Raw genomic sequence first — 21,570 nt, 5'->3', positions numbered from 1 at the left:
ATTGACATTGCTTACTGAGTGAAGAGGAACAGGCATTGGGATGGAGCAGGATGAGCTGGATTAAAATACAGACAAATGGGAGGAGGCTCTGTCAATGTTTCATATTATTTGTATTTTCTCCGTGGTACTTTAAAAATTTTTCAAAAAATTTTTGAGAGTGTGTGTGAGCTGGGGAGGGGGCAGAGGAAGAGAGAGAGAGAATCCCAAGCAGGCTCCATGCCCAGTGTGGAGCCTCACGTGGGACTCTATTCCATGACCCTGCGATCATGCCCTGAGCCGAAATCAAGAGTTGGATGGTCAACTGACTGACCACCCAGGCACCCCTCTCCATAGTACTATTATGCTTTTTCATTGAAACATGTATTCAGCTCCTATTTGACCTATAAAGAAATCTCTATATCTTATTTTAGCATTAATTGAATGTTAGAGGCATTTCTAACCTTGTATATCAGGTAAAGGAAGGTCTGCTATTTATGTTTTTTTTAAAAACTAAAATATGCTTTTCTTTACTGGATATATAGGAAGAGTGAATAGAAGGAGGAAAATAAATAAACATAACTAGACATGTACTCATTATGAATAATACATCCTGTCAAAATGTCTTAACGTGTCATCTTGTGAGCCTTCCCCCCTGTTTTTTCTTTGGCATTTTATTATTTATTTATTTATTTTTATGTATTTTATTTTTTAAAGTTTATTTACTTAGAGAGTGTGAGTGGGGGAGGGGCAGAGAGAGAGGGAAAGAGGGAGAATCTCAAGCAGGCTCCACCCCACCAGCGCAGAGCCTGATGCGGGGCTTGAACCCAGAAACAGTGGGATCATGACCTGAGCTGAAGTCAAGAGTCGGATGCTTAACTGACTGAGCCACCTAAGCATCCCTTCATTTGCATTTATAATCAGTGTCCTGTAGCCTTCATAGCATACCCAAATAGCTTTTACTAAGAAATATGTTTTTGGCTTTAGCTATTGATCAGGAAGTATAAAATGCTGGCACTATTTAACTGTAATGAATGATTAATATAAAGTCCTTATACTTTCAGAAAAGACCTTAAAGACTTTATATTTTACCTTTTTTTCTTTGAAGGAAAAAACTGGACTTAGTCCCCTGCTTTTCAGGAAGCTCAGTAATCCTGACCTGTTTTCATCCGCTGGAAAAGCTAAACTTCAACGACAACTTAGTCAGGATGACTGTAAGTTGCGGAGAGGAAGCCTGGCCAGTTCTCTGTCAGGTGAGTAGCTAAATTTTTTTTTTTTTTAAAGCTTTTATTTATTTATTTTGAGAGAGAGAGAGAGGGAGAATCCCAGGCAGGCTCTGCACCACCGGTGCAGAGCTCCAAGTGGGTCTCAAATTCATGAAGTGTGAGATCATGACTTGAGTCATATGCTTAACCAACTGAACCTCCCAGGAGCCTCTCTAAATTTGTTTTTTAAGAAATATGGGACTGTGTTGTCAATATTTAACAGTATATCAGTTGACTTGTCATCTTCTCTGGTGGTAGTTTTGTATAAAACACTCAAGGGTAAGGCTGTCTTCCTCTCTTTACTAGTTCCTGGTGGTGTCTCTGAATGGTAGCCTCCTGGGCCTCTTAGTTATCTCCTAGTTGACCACTGTCACTGGTTATTCTCTTTGAATTTGACTTCTGCTTTCTGCTCACTTCTGTAGACTTTACATCCTTTGCTTCTTCTGATTTTCTTTCTTTCTTTCTTTCTTTTTTTAAGTTTACTTATTTTGAGAGAGAGAATGGGGAAGGGGCAATGAGAGGGAGAGAGAAAATCCCAAGCAGGCTCTGCACTGCCAGTGCAGAGCCCGATGTGGGGCTTGAACTCATGAACTGCTGTATCATGACCTGAGCCAAAACCAAGAGTCAGATGTTTATCTGACTGAGCCATCCAGGCACTCCTTTTGATTTTCTGCCCCCACCCCCATTTTCAAAATCCTTTCCAAAGCCGGTAGTGCCTCCCTACCTTCCCCATTGAAAAGTCTTTAAAAAATTCAAGAGGAAGAAATGATACAAGGAAGTTATAGTCCAAGTGGGAAACCATTAAAATGTGACATAATTTTAAGAAATCAATAGAATATTAAAAGAGAATCTGGCCTCAGCTAAAAATACTAGATTAATAGAGAAGAAACCCCACCATACTTCTTGGCCTAATAGTAAATGGTTTTAAATTTCTTTTTATTTTTGCCCCATTTCAGGGCTATTTTCTTGGCTTTATCTTTGCACTTTTTTATTGGAATTGTTATTTTGCCAGGCATGTATTTAATCACATAAAGCCATTTTTTTGGTTCTTTTCATAGCAGAATGCTATGAATATAAGGATGTGTTACCTTCTCAATTTTGTATGAGTAAACAGAATTTTGAGTTTTGTATCAAAAATTTTTTTTAAAGCTTTGTTTCTGAATCAGCTCTTTCTTTTGAGCACCTAACAACCAGAATCCATCACTCTGCTCTGAGATCCCATATCCCTTCTATCCTGTGAGGGGATTGTCTGGCTGCTGGGTGGTACAATATGGGAATGTGGTTGTGTTTGCCTATAGATTTTCAGTTAATCTGAGTTCAGCTTTATGTCTTAACTTTATATCTTCTTTAGTATCTTGTATCTCTGAATACTGAACTTATCTGAGATTTTGCAGGGTAGCCTCATAATGTGATTTAACTGCAATTTCCTTTATGCTTATTATACCTTATGTCTTTCTTTGCCCAGTTCCATTGGTTATGATTCACCTATCTGCTTTAGATTTTCCCCAAATTTTATTCATTTCCTTAGTCAATCCCCCTCCCTCATTATAGCCTTTGTTTGTTTGTATATTTTACTTCTTTATTTTCATTTACTGTCCTTGGTGACCAAAGATAAAAGTATGTCCTCAGTCAGCCATCTTTAACTGGGATTATTTTACACATTAGCCTTTTGAATCCTTGTAAGAATAATTATAATTTTTAAGTTTTCTTCTGAGTTCTTTCTTTACTAAAAGGCCAGTTGCTCCATTTGTTCATATTGTTCCTTCTTACGTTGTTTGTTTTCCTCAAATTCTTGGCAAACCTTGGTATGCTTCAAGCCCAGACTTGTATATATCCAAATGGGTTTCTTTTGCAAATGTATAAGCCTTTCCCCAGTAAGCCCTTATTTTGAAGGGAGATAGGGCTATGATACTAGCCTTTGTATATGTGGATAGGGTAAGTCAATGATCTCTTTCCTTTAGAATATATAGATGAGGAGTAGGCAGGTCATCTGGAGAACATGGCAACATTTGCAGAAGGAAGGAAAGAAGGCAGGCAGTCTCTACTCTGGCCTTATGGAAATTTTGAATAGAAAACCATTCTTACTTTTTGTAGAGGGTTTTATGGAAAGGCTTTTTGGTAAAGCATACATTTGAGAACAGACTTGAAAGATAACTAGATTTTTAAAAAACATTGCATGTTTCTGATTAAAAAAGTAAATATACCATAGGGTACCTGGGTGGCTCACTTGGTTGAGTCTCCAATTCTTGATTTCAGCTCAGGTCATGATCTCATGGTTTGTGGGATTGAGCCCTGTGTTGATCTCTGTGCTGAGCATGGAGCCTGTTTGGGCTTCTCTTTTTCTCTCCCTCTGCCGTTCCCCAGTTTATACACACACACACACACACACACACACACACACACTCACTCTCTCTCTCTCTCTCTCTCTCTCTCTGTCTCTCTCAAAATAAAATAAATCTTTAAAAAAAAGTAGATATACCAGTAATAAAAAATTTGTGTTCAAAGACCTGCATTATTATCAAAGTGAAAAGCTCTTCTTAGTCTTCTATCTCCCTCTCTCCAACTATTTATATATGCTCCATTATATTTAAATATATATTTAAAAATTTATGTAAATATACATAAACTTTTTTATTTTAAAAATCAAAATTGGAATCGTATGCCACATATTTCCTTTCTGCTTTTTATACTCAACAGGAAATGTTGAACATTTTTCTCTTGACTGCATGTTGAGGTGCCTCATTATTATTTAAAAAAATTTTTTTTAACGTTTATTTATTTTTGAGAGACAGAGACCGAGTGCAAGCAGGGTAGGGGCAGAGAGAGGGAGACATGGAATGTGAAGCAGGTTCCAGGCTCTGAGCTGTCAGCACAAAGCCTGACGCGGGGACTTGAACTCACGAACCGCAAGATCACGACCTGAGCTGAAGTTGGACACTAAGCTGACTGAGCCACCCAGGCGCCCCAAGGTGCCTCATTTAATGGGTTTAGTATTTCATTATGTGGAGATATTATAATTTCTTTAAACTATAATGAACGTTTATCTTATTTCCAGTTTTATCCTGGTGAGCATTGCTAAGGTGAGCATTCTGGACTGTTATTTTTTTCATTTTACTGTATTCCTACAAGTGGAATGCTGGATTCAAACATTTGAGTTAAAATTTTAATAAGTTTTGCTAAATTGCCCTCCAAATAATTTGCATCATATTTTGTTGCAATAAAAGGATATGTTGTAGCAAAAACAAAACTAAAAACTCCTTTTGCTCACACCTTTATTACAGCAGGTATTTCCATGTTGAATAGGATTTTGCTAGGAAGAAGAAGAATTTTCAAGTGAATTGGGTGATCAGGATAAAGCCAGGTGAAAATGCAGGGCATACGTGAAGTTGAGTGAGCAAATGGGTGTGGAAAAGAGTTGGAGATGAGGCCAGGAAGATAATCTGGATTTATTGAGGATCTCTTTAGGGTTTTGTTTGTTTGTTTGTTTGTTTCTTTTTGCTTTTTTAAGTAGGCTTCATGACCAGCTCAGAGCCCAGTGTGGGGCTTGAACTCACATGACCCTGAGTACAAGACTTGAACTGATATCAAGAGTCAGACACTTAACCAATGGAACCATCCAGTCGCACCAAGGATCTCTTTAGTTTTTTAAAAGTTTGGCTAGTTATTTTAAACAGTAAGGAGTCATCAGAAATATTTTAAGGCGGGGAATGATATCACATTTGTTTTGGTTAAATAACTAGCAGCAATGTGAAGAACATTATGAAGGAAGAGGTTGAAATGGGACTTGCACTTGAATTGGAAAGTCATTGCAATTCTAGATACTCAGTCTTTGTAAGTGACTTTCTTGTATTCTTTCATTGGGATTAAGGCAGTCAGTCATCCTGGACTGAACACATGGAGTCTAGACAGAGCATTATAGATCCAGTGTTTGTCTTCTGGAAACCGAGGGACCAAACTTGTCTAGGAGAAGCTGCCTGCTTCACTCATGTTGCATTGAGTTGGTGAGAAACTAAGTAGCATGGAAGAGACTGGAAAACTCCTGGCTTGCTAGTTGGATGTCTGGGTTGGGGGCTGGCATGGTGGTGGATATTACAGAGAATTTTATTGTATTTTTTTAATGTTTGTTTATGTATTTTGAGAGAGAAAGAACGTGTGTGTGAGAGAGGCAGAGTGAGAATCCCGAGCAGGCTCTGCACTGTCAGCACAGAGCCTGATGTGGGGCTTGAACCCATGAACTGTGAGACATGACCTGAGCTGAATGAAGTTGGACACTTAACCGACTGAGCCACCCAGGCACCCTGGAATCTTTTTAACAGTGTATTTATTTTTGAAATAGAGAGAGAGAGAGAGAGAGAGAGAAGATGGAGAAAGGGAGAGAGAGGATCCCAAATAGGCTCCATGCTGTCAGTGCAGAGCCCGACACGGGGCTTGAACCCACGAATAGTGAGATCATGACCTGAGCCGAAATCAAGAGTCAGATGCTAACCAACTGAGCCACCCAGGGACCCCAAGGCAGTTGCAATTTTTAAAGGGCTACAGATTCTAAAATGGGTATGGCAGAACTTCATTTTGTTTTGAATTGGTATACTTTTATCCACTTGATATCAGTGTGTATTTTCACTTGTTAATTAATAAATAATTACAAGTATATTTTCTGAACCTTGTGTTTGAAGGTAAGCAGCTGCTCCCCTTGTCCAGCAGTGTACATAGCAGTGTGGGACAGGTGACTTGGCAGTCTTCAGGAGAAGCATCAAACCTGGTTCGAATGAGGAACCAGTCTCTTGGACAATCTGCACCTTCTCTTACTGCCAGCTTGGTAAGTGTCAGTAAAGATGGTCCCTTGCTTTATGAACAAATTCTTGATTGTCATTTGTCATGGCCACATTTATTATTTTTCTTTCTAGGATTTAGATAGTTTAATTTTTCAAAGTGAAGTATAGAAAGAGTGGAATTTAATGGAATATATTCTGATTGCTCTCTTATGCTATCACTGGTACTGATCATGTAGGGAGAGTCAAGAAGAAGATTCAATGTGATTGAATGAATGCATTTTTCTGGGAGAGAGCATTCTTCTAGACAGGATTCTTTTTTTTTTTTTTTTTAAAGGTTTTATTTTTTATATATTTTTAAATGTTTGTTTATTTTTGAGAGAGAGACACACACACACATTGCCAGCAGGGGAGGGGCAGATAGGGAGACACAGAATCCGAAGCAGGCTCCAGGCTTTGAGCTGTCAGCACAGAGCCTGATGCAGGGTTCAAACTCACGAACCGCGAGATCATGACCTGAGCTGAAGTAGGACCTTTAACCGACCTAGCCACCCAGATACCCCCTTATAAACAGGATTCTTAACCTTGTGAAGTTAGATTGCTTCTGTGTATAGCTCTTTGATATACATATTTAGTACATGAGGATAGGATAAGGTACTAGGCACTTCAGTATATCCTGGATGAAAGAGTGAGCCTTTTCTTTGTCTAGGATTTGTATGATAGACGGGATCTAACAAAAGTTAAGCTGTGTAGTCTGGGCAGTTTTTTCGCCTGTGAGATTGCATCTTCTACTCTTTTACCTTTAGTGCCTCTGCTTTTTTACTGAAGGTACTCATTGACTTCCTGCTGAAATCACACTCTTCCCTCTTTCTAAAGGACAAAGCACACTAGTAATTTTCAGGGTACAATAACAGACACTTGTTCCCATTAAAATGTAATCTCATCTGTTCTTCAGGATTATAAATCTTGGGCACATATGGATTAGAAAGCTTTGTCCATTTGTCCATCCTGGGAAGTGAGGATAGGGGAAGAAGTCTTCTTATAGCAACTGGGAAATTAATTTTTGGGTCAGATTTCTTTTTGACCTGAAGTTTGTGACTCTTAAGCTACAGGGAGAATTGGGAATTTTTCCTGCTACCTAACTTTTTATTTTGAAATTTTCAAATACAATGAATACCCATATAAACTGACTTAGGTTGACTGATTTGTTTGTAACTTTATATTTGTTTTATCTGTGTGTATTTATGTATATTTTTTCCTGAAACAATTCAAAGCAAGTTACAGACCTTATGTGCCTCACCCTTAAAAGTATTTTTTGTAAGCTCAAGGATAGTCTCCTAAGTAACAATATATTATCAGATACAAGAAGTTTAACATCAGTTTAATAATAGCATCTAATATAAAGACCATATTCAAATTTTTTCACTTGTTCTCAACATGTCTATTAAAAGCCTCACGTTGTCTTCCTTTTAACCTCTGGAATGTAAAAAAAAATATATATATATATAAATCCATACACTGTCATAAAGATTTTGATCCAGTGGGACTGGGGTGGTCCCAGGGATCCCGTATTTTCTTTAAAGCATTACAACTCATTCTAATATGTACCCTTTTGAGAACTATTGCCACTAAAATTGAATGTTTTATTTTAAGGTATTGTGTTGCATAGGGAATTCCTGGACTGAGGTTGTTGGAGTCCTAGCCTAGCCCAACTGAAGTAGAGAGTATTCCTGAATTACTTTCTCTTTTTAAAAGCTTATTGAGATATAATTCACATATGATACAATTTATCCATTTAAACTGTACTATTCAGTGACTTTTAGTATATTTACAGATATATGCAGCTATCACTGTGGTCAAATTTAGAACATTGTCATCACTTCAGAAAGAATCCCCAGACCCTTTAGCTGTCACCTCTTTATCCTCCCTTTCCCCCAACCCTATGTAACCAGTAATCTACTTTCTGCCTCTGTACATTTCATATAAATTGAGTCATACAATATATGGCCTTTTGTGACGGCTTCTTTCAGTGAGCTTGACTTTTTAAAAAATATTTATTTTTGAGAGAGAGAGGTGGAGGAGGAGCAGAGAGAAAGGGAGATAGAATTGAAGTAGGCCCTGTGCTATCATTGCAGAGCTGGATGCAGGGCTCAAACTCAGAAACTGCGAGATCATGATCTGAGCCGAAGTCAGACGCTTAACTGACTGAGCCACCCAGGCGCCCCTGGCATGATTTTTTTTTTTTTTAATGTTGTATTTACTTATTTTTGAGAGGGGCTGGGGTGGAGGGGCAGAGAGAGACAGAGACAGAATCCCAAGCAGGCTCCATACTGCCAGCACAGAGCCTGACGTGGGTCCTGAACTCACAAACTGTGAGATCATGACCTGAGCTGAAATTAAGAGTCCATTGCTCAACTGACTGAGCCACCCACATGTCCCTCTAGCATGACGTTTTTAAGGTCTATCTATGTTGTAGCATGTAGCAGTAGTTCATTCTTTTTTTTATCACTGAACAATATTTCATTGTATGGATATACCACATTTTGTCAGTTGATGGATATTTGGGTTGTTTCTACCTTTTGACTGTTGTGAATAATGCTTCTGTGAACATTTGTGTAAAGATTTCCATGTGGATATGTTTTGATTTTTCTTGGGTATATACTTAGGAGTAGAATTGTTGGGTTGTATGGTAACTCTATGTTTAACATTTTTAATAAGGAATTGCTCTTTCCCAAAGTGGCTGTACCATTTTACATTCCTATCAGCAGTATATGATGTCTTCACATCCTCATCAACATTTGCTGTTGTCTGTCTTTGGTTTTAGTCATCATAGTGGGTCTGAAGTGGTACCTTGTGGTTTTGATTGACATTTCCCTGAGGACTAATGACATTGAGTACCTTTTAATGTGATTATTGGCTATTTGCAATGTTGTTTTGAAGAAATGTCTATTCATATTCTTTGCCCATTTATTTTTTATTTTTTTATTTTTTTTAATTTTTTAAATGTTTATTATTTATTTTTGAGACAGAGAGAAACAGAGCATGAATGGGGGAGGGGCAGAGAGAGAGGGAGACACAGAATCGGAAGCAGGCTCCAGGCTCTGAGCCATCAGCCCAGAGCCTGACGCGGGGCTCGAACTCACGAACTGTGAGATCGTGACCTGAGCTGAAGTCGGACGCTCAACCGACTGAGCCACCCAGGCGCCCCTCTTTGCCCATTTAAAAAGCTGATTTATTTATCTTTTGGGAGATTCGTAAAATGACTACTTTTTTTTTTTCTTTTAAGTTCATTTTGAGAGAGAGTGTGTGTACAAAAGGGGCAGAGAGAGATAGAGAATCCCAAGTAGGCTCCATGCTGTCAGGGTGGAGCCTGGCGTGGGGCTTGATCTCACGGACGGTGAGATCATGACCTGAGCCAAAATCAAGAGTTGGACACTTAACCAACTAAGCCACCCAGGTGCCCCTGTTTCTTTCTTTCCTTTTTTTAATTAAAAATTTTTAGAAATGCTTATTCATTTTTTGAGAGAAAGAGAGTGGAAATGGGAGAGCAGCAGAGAGGGAGGGAGCCACAGAATTCAAAGCAGGCTCCAGACTCTGAGCTGTCAGCCCAGAGCCCGATGCGGGGCTCAAACCCATGAACTGAGAGATCGTGACCTGAGCCAAACTCACAAACTCAGCCACTTTACCAACTGAGCCACCCAGGCGTGCCACCTTTTTTTTTTTTTTTTTTGAGGGAGAGCAGGGGAGGGGCTATAGAGGGAGTTGAGGGGTGGAGAGAATATGAGAGAGAGAGAGAGAGAGAATGAATGAATGAATGAATGAATCTTAAGCAGGCTCCATGCTCAGTGAGGAGCCTGACCCTGGGATCATGACCTGAGCTGAAAATTGAGTTGGATGTTCCACCTACTGAACCACCCAGGTGCTCTATGAATCCTCTGAACTATACCACCCTACAACTCAGTCCATCTGTTTATTCTGCCTTACTTTTTAAAAAAAAATTTAAAATGTTTTTATTTATTTTTGAGAGAGAGAGAGAGACAGAGTGCAAACAGGAGAGGGGCAGAGAGAGAAGGAGACACAGAACCTGAAGCAGGCTCTTAGGCTCCAAGCTGTCAGCACAGAGCCTGATGCGGGGCTGGAACTTGTAAATGGCGAGATAATGATCTGAGCTGAAGTTGGATGTTCAACTGACTGAGCCACCCAAACGCCCCTGTTCTGCCTCTCTATTCCCCTAAACCAGTTCTTCCTTGGTCCCTGTCTTATTAAATATCACCATTATCCACCCAGTAGTTGAAAGCCAGAGACCTGGAAGTCCTTCTTGACTCCTCTTCTGCCCTTCTTCCCCTCCCTATCCAATCACCCAGAGAGCCTTAGTTCCCAACATCTCCAGGTGATCTGCTCTTTTTCACCACAGTTGCCCATTCTAAGCCGCATTGACAGTCTTTTTACTTAGGTCATTTTGGTGGCCTTATTATGTTAACACTGTATTCAGTCTTCTTCGTTTCCAGGTCACTCTTCACTCTAAAGTCTGTTAATTCCAAAACACAAATCTGATCATGTTTAGTCTTCTTTCTTTTAGATTTTTGTTTTGTTTTAGCTGAAGTATAGTTGACACACAATGTTACATTAGTTTCTTGTGTACAACATAGCCAATCAACAAGTTAGTAGGTGGGGGGTGCCTGGGGGGTCAGTCGATTAAGCATCTGACTTCGGCTCAGGTCATGATCTCACAGTTCATGAGTTCCAGCCCTGTGTCAGGCTCTGTGCTGACAACTCAGAGCCTGGAGCCTGCTTTGGATTCTCTGTGTCCCTCTTTCTTTGCTCCTCTCCCACCCCTCACATTCTGTCTGTCTGTCTCAAAAATAAATAAACATTAAAATAACTTAATTAAAAAAAAAACAAACCTCTGTATGTTATGCTGTGTTTACCAAAATTGTAGCTACCATCTGTTACCACACAATGCTATTGTAGTACCTTTAAGTGTATCACCTACACTGTACCTTCTTTCTTTCAGTTTTATCTTCCAATTTTTTCATTTTGTCAATATTTATGCAGCACCAATGTTTAGCCATTTTCTTGATTAAAGTCTTTCAGTAGTTTCCTATTACAGTTATAATAATGTACAATAATTAGTAATTATTGAATGAATGAGTTTTCATTGAGATTAGCAAATGGGGAATGAGGAACTAGAAACGGAAGGATTAGGTTTGGATGGTTTTTCTTGTTGGGTTCAAGTAATTTATACTGAGGTTGGCCTAACCAGTGAACTGTACTGAATATTGGCATTTTAATGGGAGGATTGTAAATCTCAAGAATCTTTTAATTGGTAGGGTTTGATTCTCCGAATGAACTTTTGGGATTCTTTTTTTTTTTTTTTTAATGTTTATTCTTAAGAGAGAGAACAAGCAGGGGAGAGGGAGAGAGAGGGGGGCAGAGGATCTGAAGAGGACTCCGCACTGACAGCAGTGAGCCCGATGTGGGGCTCAAACCCACAAACCATGAGATCATGACCTGTGCCGAGGTCAGATGCTTAATCAACTGAGCCACCCTGGCGCCCCTGGGATTCTTTTTTTTACTTTGTTGGCCAACTTGCCTTTACAAGAATAATGCCTTATAGTGTTGAAAAAAACAAAATTCAACCTGAGTAAATTTACAGATGTAATTGACTTTATTAGTTGGTTCATGAATCAGGCAGCATCCCCTCTAGCAAGTAGAAGGGAGCTCTAAGGAGTTAAGCAAGAAAAAAGGTTTTTAAAGGCAGAGAGAGGGCATAGCAAAAAAAAAAAAAAAAAGGAAGAAAAAAACAGAAAGGAATTTATTAGCAGGGAATGCATTGTTTAGGCAAGGTTGCCCTCTTAAAGCGAGCAGAAGGGGTCTATTAGTAAATTTCTGAGTATTGACCAGGCAATTCCATGTCAACAGGTTAAAGGTTACATTCCTGGGGTTGAAACTGCAGTTAGGTATTGGTTTACCGACTTGAGGCCTTAACCTAAGTGACACCATTTTGGGCCTGTGGTTTTCTTTTTAACAATAGGAATGATCACTGCAAAGAATGACTGTTTCCATTATCATGTTTCTAATTTATATGTAGCATTATATATGACACATAGTAAGCAATGTATACTTTTTTATTAAATGAGTAAAGAACTTTTTGGGATTTCTTTGCTAATGTTACAGCTGATTGTATAATACTTGTTTGAAGTATAATGTCTATAAAAGAAGGTTGATTTAATGTGTCAGGACCAGCCTGATATGATCAGGTCATACAGACCTCTATTCTTGTCCTTGTCTTCTTTTAGAGAGAGTGTAGGAAGCAGGGGAGAGGGGCAGAGGGAGAGGGAGAGAATCTTAGGTAGGCTCCGTGCTCAGTGTGGAGCTGGACACAGGGCTTGATCCCATGACCCTGGGATAATGACCTGACCCCAAATCAAGAGTTGGATGCTCAACTGACTGAGCTACCCAGGCACCCTTTGTCCCTGCCCTAATAATTATTTCCATCAACTTCTTTGATAAAGACCTAGAAGAGACACTTATCGCATATGCTGAGGGCACATTTTCCGTGTTGAATAAGTTCAGTCACAAACAGAAATGATGGTTCAAGAAGAACTAGCAAGTGAGATTTAACAGGGAGAAGAGTAAACTTTTTTTTTTTTTTTTTTTGAGAGTAAGAGCGAGACAGAGAGAGAGCAGGGGAGGGGCAGAGAGAGGGAGACAGAGGTTCCAAAGCAGGCTGCACACTGGCTGACAGCAGAGACCCTGATGTGGGGCTTGAACTCATGAACTGCGAGATCATGACGTGACCCAAAGTCAGATGCTTAACCAACTGAGCCATCCAGGGGTCCCAAGAAAAGTATAAACTTTAAAGTACCAAAGCTCAAAACCAGATTGAACTTTCAATTTAAGTAATGTTTGAAGACATTTTATCACCCTAAAAGAAAAAGCTCTACCCATTAAGCAGTCACTTTCCATTCTATCTTCATCCCAGCCCTGGCAACTACCAATTGCATTCTGTCTCTGTGGATTACCTATTCCAGATATTTCATGTAAATGGAATCATATAATATGTGATGTTTTGTTTCATTTAGCTTCTTTTATTTAGCATAATGTTTTTGAAGTTTGTCGACATTATAGCATATATCAGTACTTTATTCTTTTTTTTTTTTTTTTTTAAGTTTATTTTGAGAGAGGGAGTGCAAGTGGGGAAGGGGCAGAGAGAAAGAGAGAGAGATTGGGATTCCCAAGCAGATACCATGCTGTCAGTGCAGAGCCTGATGCAGGGCTCAAACTCATGAACTGCAAGATCATGACCTGACCTGAAGTCAGACGCTTAACCAACTGAGCCACCCAGGCATCTTTCCTTTTTTTTTTTTTTTTTTTTTTTAAAGTTTATTTATTTTGAGAGAGAGAGGGAGAATCCCTAGCAGGCTCCATGTTGTTCATGCAGAACCTGATGCAGGTCTTGAACTCAAAAACTGTGAGATCATGACCTGAGCCGAAATCAAGTCAGACCTTAGTTGATTGAGCCACCCAGGCATCTTGGTACTTTATTACTTTTATGGCTGGATAAAATCCCATTTTATGGATATAACACATATTGTTTGTTCACTCATCAGTTGACAGTTGTTTGGACTGTTTCCACCTTCTGGCTATTGTGAATAATGTTGCTATGAGCATTCATGTACAAATGTTTGAGTTCCCGGTTTCAATACCTTTGGGTATATACCTAGCAGTGGAATTGCCGAATCATGGTAATTCTGTGTTTAACTTTTTGAAGAACCTTTAACCTGTTTTCCGCAGTGGCTGCATCATTTTGTGTTTTCACTAGCAATGTATGAGAGTTCCAATTTCTCTACATCCTCACTAACACTTATTATTCTTTTTTCTTTTTCTTTCTTAAAAATTTCTAGTCATTCTTTTTTTTATTTTTATGTTTTATTTTTTATATCTGAGAGAGAGACAGAGAGCGAGTAGGGGAGGGGAAGAAAGACAGAGACAGAATCTGAAGCAGTCTCCAGGCTCCGAGCTGTCAGCACAGAGCCCGACACAGGGCTTGAACCCAGGAAGAGTGAGACCACGACCTGAGCTGAAGTTGGACGCCCAACCAACTGAGCCATCCAGGCGCCCCCAAAAATTTCTAGTCATTCTAATAGGTGTTTAGTGGCTTTGAGGATTTAAGGCTTTCTTTATCATTATATTTTTACTTTAATAATATTTCAGAACTTTGTTGAAATGGACATACATGGGATATGCTTTTAAAAGAATTAAAAATCCATGATACTACTTAGAACCTTTTCTGCTTCATTCTGAACTGTCATGATTATTCTTTAATTATCACCTGTGCCTTCAAAGAGAAATACCCATAGAAATACCCAAATATTGTGTTACCCACTTTTGTGTTCAAGTGATTCTAAACTCAGCAACTTCCACTTTGTCTGTAACTGTAGCTTTGCATTTTCTACTGTGAGAGTTGGAGATTTTTGTAGCTATACTGTAAGTTGTATTGAAGTATAATGTACATAGGATAAAGCTTACCCATTTTAAGTGTACAGTTTGATGGGTTTTTCCAGATGTGTACAGTTGTGTTACCACCACCAAATCATGATATAGTATAGAAAATCATGGTACTGAAATTTCTGTCACCCCAAAATAATCCTTTGTGTCTGTTGTTTGCAGTCTGTTTTCTCCCCCAGCCCCAGCTCTTGGCAGTCACTGATCTGTTTTCTGTCACTGTGGTTTTTGCCTTTTCCGGGATCTCATATCAATGGAAGCACACAGAATGTTACCTTTTGTGTCTTGACTTCTTTTACTTAGCATAATGGTTTTGAGACTCCTCCATGTTGTTTTGAGTATCAGCAGTTCTTTTTTATTGCTGAAAGTATTCCTTGGGCATGGGTCTAATCAGACTTTGTTTAGCCATTCATCAGTTGATGATCATTTGGATTGTTCCTAGTTTTTGCCTGTTATGGAGAAAACTCCTATGAAAGTTTGTGTACAAGTATTTGTCTGAACTTATGCGTTAATTTCTGTTTGATACATACCTAGGAATGAGATTGCTGGGATGTATGGTAAATGGTAAGGGCATGTTAATTTGTATGAGAAGCTGCCAAGCCATTTCATAAAGTGGCATTTTTGCATTTCTACCAACATTTGCTTCACATCCTTGTCAGTACGAAGTATTATTATTTTAATTATAGCCACCCTGATGGGTATGCAAGCATATTTCATTGTGATTTTAATTTGCATCTCTGATGGCTAATGAGGTTGAATTACTTTTCAAGTGTTTGCCATTCACAAATCTTCTATGATGAGGTACCTGTTCAGATCTTTCGTCTGTTAAAGAAATTTTTAGGTTATCTGTCTATTATTGAGTCTTGAGAGTTCTTCATTTATTATGATATTAGTTGTATATCAGATATATGCTTTCTAAATATTCTCCCGGTCTATGGCTCACATTTTCATTTTATTTCAATGTTTATTTGTTTATTTTGAAAGAGAGCTCACAGGGGAAGGGCAAAGAGAGAGAGAGAGAGAGAGAGAGAATATCTAACAGGCTGTGCACTGTCAGCGCAGAGACTGACATGGGGCTCAAACTCACGAACTGTGAGATCATGACTAGAGCGAAAATCAAGACTTGGACAATTAGCCCACTGATCAACCCAGGCGCTCCTCATGTTTTCATTTTCTTATCAGGGTTTTATTCAAAAGTCTATATTAAAAAACAAAAATCAATTGTATTTCTCTGCTAACAATGAACAATTAGAAATTGAAATTTAAAAATCACTGCTATTTACAATAGCTTAAAAATATGAAATAACTGGGGCGCCTGGGTGGCTCAGTCAGTTAAGCATTGGACTTCGGCTCAGGTCATGATCTCACGGTTTGTGGGTTCGAGCCCCATGTCAGGTTCTGTGCTGACAGCTCACAGCCTGGAGCCTGCTTCGGATTCTCTCTCTCTCTCTCACTCTCTCTCTCTCTCTCTCTCTCTGCCCCTCCCTTGCTCACTCTCTGTCTCTGTCTCTCAAAAATAAATAAATGTAAAAAATATGAAATAACTAAAGATAAATTTAAGAAATCATTTGTAAGATCAGTACATGTTAACTATAAAACATCACTGAGAGAAATTAGAGAAGACCTAAACTAATATATATGATATGTCGATGGATTGGAAAACTCAATGTCAAATGTAAACTCTCCCTATTGATTTATAGATTCAATGCAATCCTAATAAAAACCCAAACAGTCTTTTTCAGAAGGTGACAAGATAGATTTCAAATTTATATTGAAATGCAAAGAGCCTAGAATAACCAAAATATTGAAAAAGAAGACTAAACTTAAAGAAATCACTTCATCCAATTTACTTCTATAAAGGTATGGTAAGCAAGACAATGTGATATTGGTGTTAGAATAGACATGTAGATCACTGGAACAGAATAGGAAGTCCAGAAATAGATAAATGTGCCAAGGTAATAGGGAAAAGATAGTTTTTTTCCCAACAAATGTTGCTGCAACAATTTACATGGGAAAAAAAAGAACTTTGACTTTTATCTCATGCTATATACAAAAATTAAGTTGAAATGGATAAAATAATAACACATGTGAAGGAAAACACAGGAGAAAGTCTTTGTGATTTTGGGTGAAGTAAAGCCTTCTTAGAGCACAAAAAGCAGCACACACTGTAAGAGGAGGAACAATTTGACCTTATCAAAAAGAAAAATTTTCGCTGTTGAGTGCTAATTTTTACTGGGGTAGGGACAAAATGAAGTGCATCTACAGGAGGGTGGAATGGTAATAATGTCATGCAACATTGTTAACTGTTAAAGAGGTATTAATAGGTTTTGTTGTTTGCATTTTAAAAAATACCACTACCTTCTTTGGAGATAGAAGTCCAGAAGTCATGATAAGTGATATTTGCAAAAAACTCTTATGTGTTTACTTATCAATTTCTATTTTTTCATTCCTACTCAAGAAAATATATTTGAATGAATGATTGTGAGTGCCTTCTATTTTATAAAAGAAGTAAGTACTAGCTGAGGCTGTAGACCTATATGTTTTTGTCCTGCTGATTAGTAATCATATAGGTCTAGGGAAGTCACTTAACTTTAATCTCTGCTTTCTCATCTCTAAAATCAAGATAATTATGGGGCTTTTCTCATAGAGTTATTAGGATGAAATGAGACTATCCATGTAAAATAACATAGTGCCAGACTTGTCATAAGTATGAACTAAATGTTACTCTTTCTTTGCCTGCCTTTAGGTACCTCAAATAGTAATAGAAGCAATTATTTATTTATTAATTTATTTATTTATTTATTTATTTTTAATTCTTTTTATTTATTTTTATTTTTTTTCAATATATGAAGTTTATTGTCAAATTGGTTTCCATACAATACCCAGTGCTCATCCCAAAAGGTGCCCTCCTCAATACCCATCACCCCTCCTCCCCTCCCTCCCACCCCCCATCAACCCTCAGTTTGTTCTCAGTTTTGTTTTTAATTTTTTTTTAATGTTTATTTATTTTTGAGACCGAGAGAGACAGAGCATGAATGGGAGAGGGTCAGAGAGAGGGAGACACAGAATCTGAAACAGGCTCCAGGCTCTGAGCTGTCAGCACAGAGCCCGACGCGGGGCTCGAACTCACGGACCATGAGATCATGACCTGAGCTGAAGTCAGCGCTTAACCGACTGAGCCACCCAGGTGCCCCAGTTTGTTCTCAGTTTTTAAGAGTCTCTTATGCTTTGGCTCTCTTCCAATCTAACCTCTTTTTTTTTTTTTTTTTTGTTTCCGTCCCCTCCCCCATGGGTTTCTGTTAAGTTTCTCAGGATCCACATGAGTGAACCCATGTGGTATCTGTCTTTCTCTGTATGGCTTACTTCACTTAGCATCACACTCTCCAGTTCCATCCATGTTGCTACAAAGGGCCATATTTCATTCTTTCTCATTGCCACGTAGTACTCCATTGTGTACATAAACCACAATTTCTTTATCCATTCATCAGTTGATGGACATTTAGGTTCTTTCCATAATTTGGCTATTGTTGAGAGTGCTGCTATAAACATTGGGGTACAAGTGCCCCTATGCATCAGTACTCCTGTATCCCTTGGGTAAATTCCTAGCAGTGCTACTGCTGGGTCATAGGGTAGGTCTATTTTTAATTTTTTGAGGAACCTCCACACTGTTTTCCAGAGTGGCTGTACCAGTTTGCATTCCCACCAACAATGCAAGAGGGTTCCTGTTTCTCCACATCCTCGCCAGCATCTATAGTCTCCTGATTTGTTCATTTCGGCCACTCTGACTGGCGTGAGGTGATACCTGAGTGTGGTTTTGATTTGTATTTCCCTGATGAGGAGCGATGTTGAGCATCTTTTCATGTGCCTGTTGGCCATCTGGATGTCTTCTTTAGAGAAGTGTCTATTCATGTTTTCTGCCCACTTCTTCACTGGGTTATTTGTTTTTTGGGTGTGGAGTTTGGTGTGCTCTTTATAGATTTTGGATACTAACCCTTTGTCCAATATGTCATTTGCAAATATCTTTTCCCATTCCGTTGGTTGCCTTTTAGTTTTGTTGGTTGTTTCCTTTGCTGTGCAGAAGCTTTTTATCTTCATGAGGTCCCAATAGTTCATTTTTGCTTTTAATTCCCTTGCCTTTGGGGATGTGTCGAGTAAGAGATTGTGACGGCTGAGGTCAGAGAGGTCTTTTCCTGCTTTCTCCTCTAGGGTTTTGATGGTTTCCTGTCTCACATTCAGGTCCTTTATCCATTTTGAGTTTATTTTTGTGAATGGCATGAGAAAGTGGTCTAGTTTCAACCTTCTGTATGTTGCTGTCCAGTTCTCCCAGCACCATTTGTTAAAGAGACTGTCTTTTTTCCATTGGATGTTCTTTCCTGCTTTGTCAAAGATTAGTTGGCCATACGTTTGTGGGTCTAGTTCTGGGGTTTCTATTCTATTCCATTGGTCTATGTGTCTGTTTTTGTGCCAATACCATGCTGTCTTGATGATTACAGCTTTGTAGTAGAGGCTAAAGTCTGGGATTGTGATGCCTCCTGCTTTGGTCTTCTTCTTCAAAATTACTTTGGCTATTTGGGGCCTTTTGTGGTTCCATATGAATTTTAGGATTGCTTGTTCTAGTTTTGAGAAGAATGCTGGTGCAATTTTGATTGGGATTGCATTGAATGTGTAGATACCTTTGGGTAGTATTGACATTTTGACAATATTTATTCTTCCAATCCATGAGCATGGAATGTTTTTCCATTTCTTTATATCTTCTTCAATTTCCTTCGTAAGCTTTCTATAGTTTTCAGCATACAGATCTTGTACATCTTTGGTTAGATTTATTCCTAGGTATTTTATGCTTCTTGGTGCAATTGTGAATGGGATCAGTTTCTTTATTTGTCTTTCTGTTGCTTAATTATTAGTGTATAAGAATGCAACTGATTTCTGTACATTGATTTTGTATCCTGCAACTTTGCTAAATTCATGTATCAGTTCTAGCAGACTTCTGGTGGAGTCTATCAGATTTTCCATGTATAATATCATGTCATCTGCAAAAAGTGAAAGCTTAACTTCATCTTTGCCAATTTTGATGCCTTTGATTTCCTTTTGTTGTCTGATTGCTGATGCTAGCACTTCCAACACTATGTGAAACAACAGCGGTGAGAGTGGACATCCCTGTCGTGTTCCTGATCTCAGGGAAAAGCTCTCAGTTTTTCCCCATTGAGGATGATGTTAGCTGTGGGCTTTTCTTTTCTTTCTTTTTTTTTTTAGTTTTTTTTTTTTTTTTTTAATGTTTATTTTTGAGACAGGGAGAGACAGCATGAATGGGGGAGGGTCAGAGAGAGAGGGAGACACAGAATCTGAAACAGGCTCCAGGCTCTGAGCTGTCAGCACAGAGCCTGACGCGGGGCTCGAACTCACGGACTGTGAGATCATGACCTGAGCCGAAGTCGGATGCTTAACCGACTGAGCCACCCAGGCGCCCCAGCTGTGGGCTTTTCATAAATGGCTTTTATGATCTTTAAGTATGTCCCTTCTATCCCGACTTTCTCGAGGGTTTTTATTAAGAAAGATTGCTGAATTTTATCAAAGGCCTTTTCTGCATCGATTGACAGGATCATATGGTTCTTATCTTTTCTTTTATTAATGTGATGTATCACATTGATTGATTTGCGAATGTTGAACCAGCCCTGCATCCCAGGAATGAATCCCACTTGATCATGGTGAATAATTCTTTTTATATGCTGTTGAATTCGATTTGCTAGTATCTTATTGAGAATTTTTGCATCCATATTCATCAGGGATATTGACCTGTGGTTCTCTTTTTTTTGCTGGGTCTCTGTCTGGTTTAAGAATCAAAGTAATACTGGCTTCATAGAATGAGTCTGGAAGTTTTCCTTCCCCAAACAATTATTTATAACATAGGTTTACTCATGGAAAACTGCTGGATTTGATAAAAGAGAATCAAGAAATAAGAATGAATTCATTTACAACTTTGAGGGATAGATTGTGGTACCTTTAATTGAAATTAGGCATACAGGAAAAAGAACAGGTTCGGGAGAGGAAATTAATGAGTTTGATTCTCAGCATATTGATGACAGGTCATATGGTATAGATATATAACCTCTTAAAAATAATTTATTGAAGGGGAGCCTGGGTGGCTCAGTTGGTTGAGCATCCACTTTTGGCTCTGGTCATGATCTCATGGTTTGTGAGTTCGACCCCACATTGGGCTCTGTGCTGACAGCATGCAGCCTGCAGCCTGCTTCAGGTTCTCTGTCTCCCTCTCTCTGTCCCTCCTCAGGTTGCACTCACGCACGCTCTCTCTCTCAAGAATAATGTACATTAAAAAAAATTAAAAATAATTTATTGAGATGAAATTCCGATAACATAAAATTAACCGTTTTGAAATGAAGAGTTAGTGAACATTTAGTATATTCACCATATTGTGCAACCACCACCTCTATCCAGTTATAAAACCTTTCCATCACTCCTAAGTAAAACCCTTTACCTGTTCTTCTCCCCCTTTTCCCTTCCATTCAGCTTCTGGCAACCATCAATATACATTCTGTTACTGTGGATTTATCTGTTCTGGGTATTTCCTATAAATGGAATCATATCATATGTAACCTTTGTGTCTGACTTCTTTGGCCTAGCATAATGTTTGGATGGTCTGCCTACATTCTAGTATGTATCAGTACTTCCTTATTTTTGTGACTGAATAATATACTCCATTATATGTATGTAACACAGTTTGTTAATCATTCATCTGTTGACGGACATTTGGAATGTTTCCACTTTTTGGCTCTTGCGAATAGTGCTGCTATGAACATGTGTGTATGTCTACATGTTTGAGTACCAGTTTTCAATTCTTTGGGGTATATAGCTAGGGATGGAATTGAGGGGTCATATGATAATTCTATCTTTAACTTTCTAAGAAATTGCCAAACTGTTTTCCATGGTTGCTGCACCATTTTATATCCTCACCAGCCATGTACAAGGGTTCCAGTTTCTCCACATACTTGGCCAACATTTATTTTCCATTAAAAAAATTATTTTTTATTATATTG

The 21,570-nt window shown here is 38.6% G+C and overlaps 1 protein-coding gene across 6 annotated transcripts in view; it reads left to right on the top strand.

Moving 5' to 3' along the window:
* The window catches only part of MAST2 (microtubule associated serine/threonine kinase 2), a 219,843-nt gene that overhangs the window by 25,124 nt on the left and 173,149 nt on the right, over window positions 1–21,570 (top strand). For 3 of the 6 annotated variants that reach the window (XM_053895900.1, XM_053895911.1, XM_053895902.1), the window contains exons 2-3: window positions 1,085–1,229; window positions 5,915–6,057. In XM_053895900.1, the coding sequence (XP_053751875.1) occupies window positions 1,085–1,229; window positions 5,915–6,057 (288 nt within the window). Of the gene's footprint in view, window positions 1–1,084; window positions 1,230–5,914; window positions 6,058–21,570 lie in introns of those variants that run through there. The other 3 variants (XM_053895896.1, XM_053895873.1, XM_053895898.1) reach the window with 1 other exon arrangement.

The sequence above is a fragment of the Panthera pardus genome, unplaced genomic scaffold, assembly GCF_024362965.1.
Source record: "Panthera pardus isolate Hobbes unplaced genomic scaffold, ASM2436296v1 HiC_scaffold_11, whole genome shotgun sequence".
In the NCBI taxonomy this organism is placed as follows: Eukaryota; Metazoa; Chordata; class Mammalia; order Carnivora; family Felidae; genus Panthera; species Panthera pardus.
This window is presented reverse-complemented; position numbering and strand designations above follow the sequence as displayed.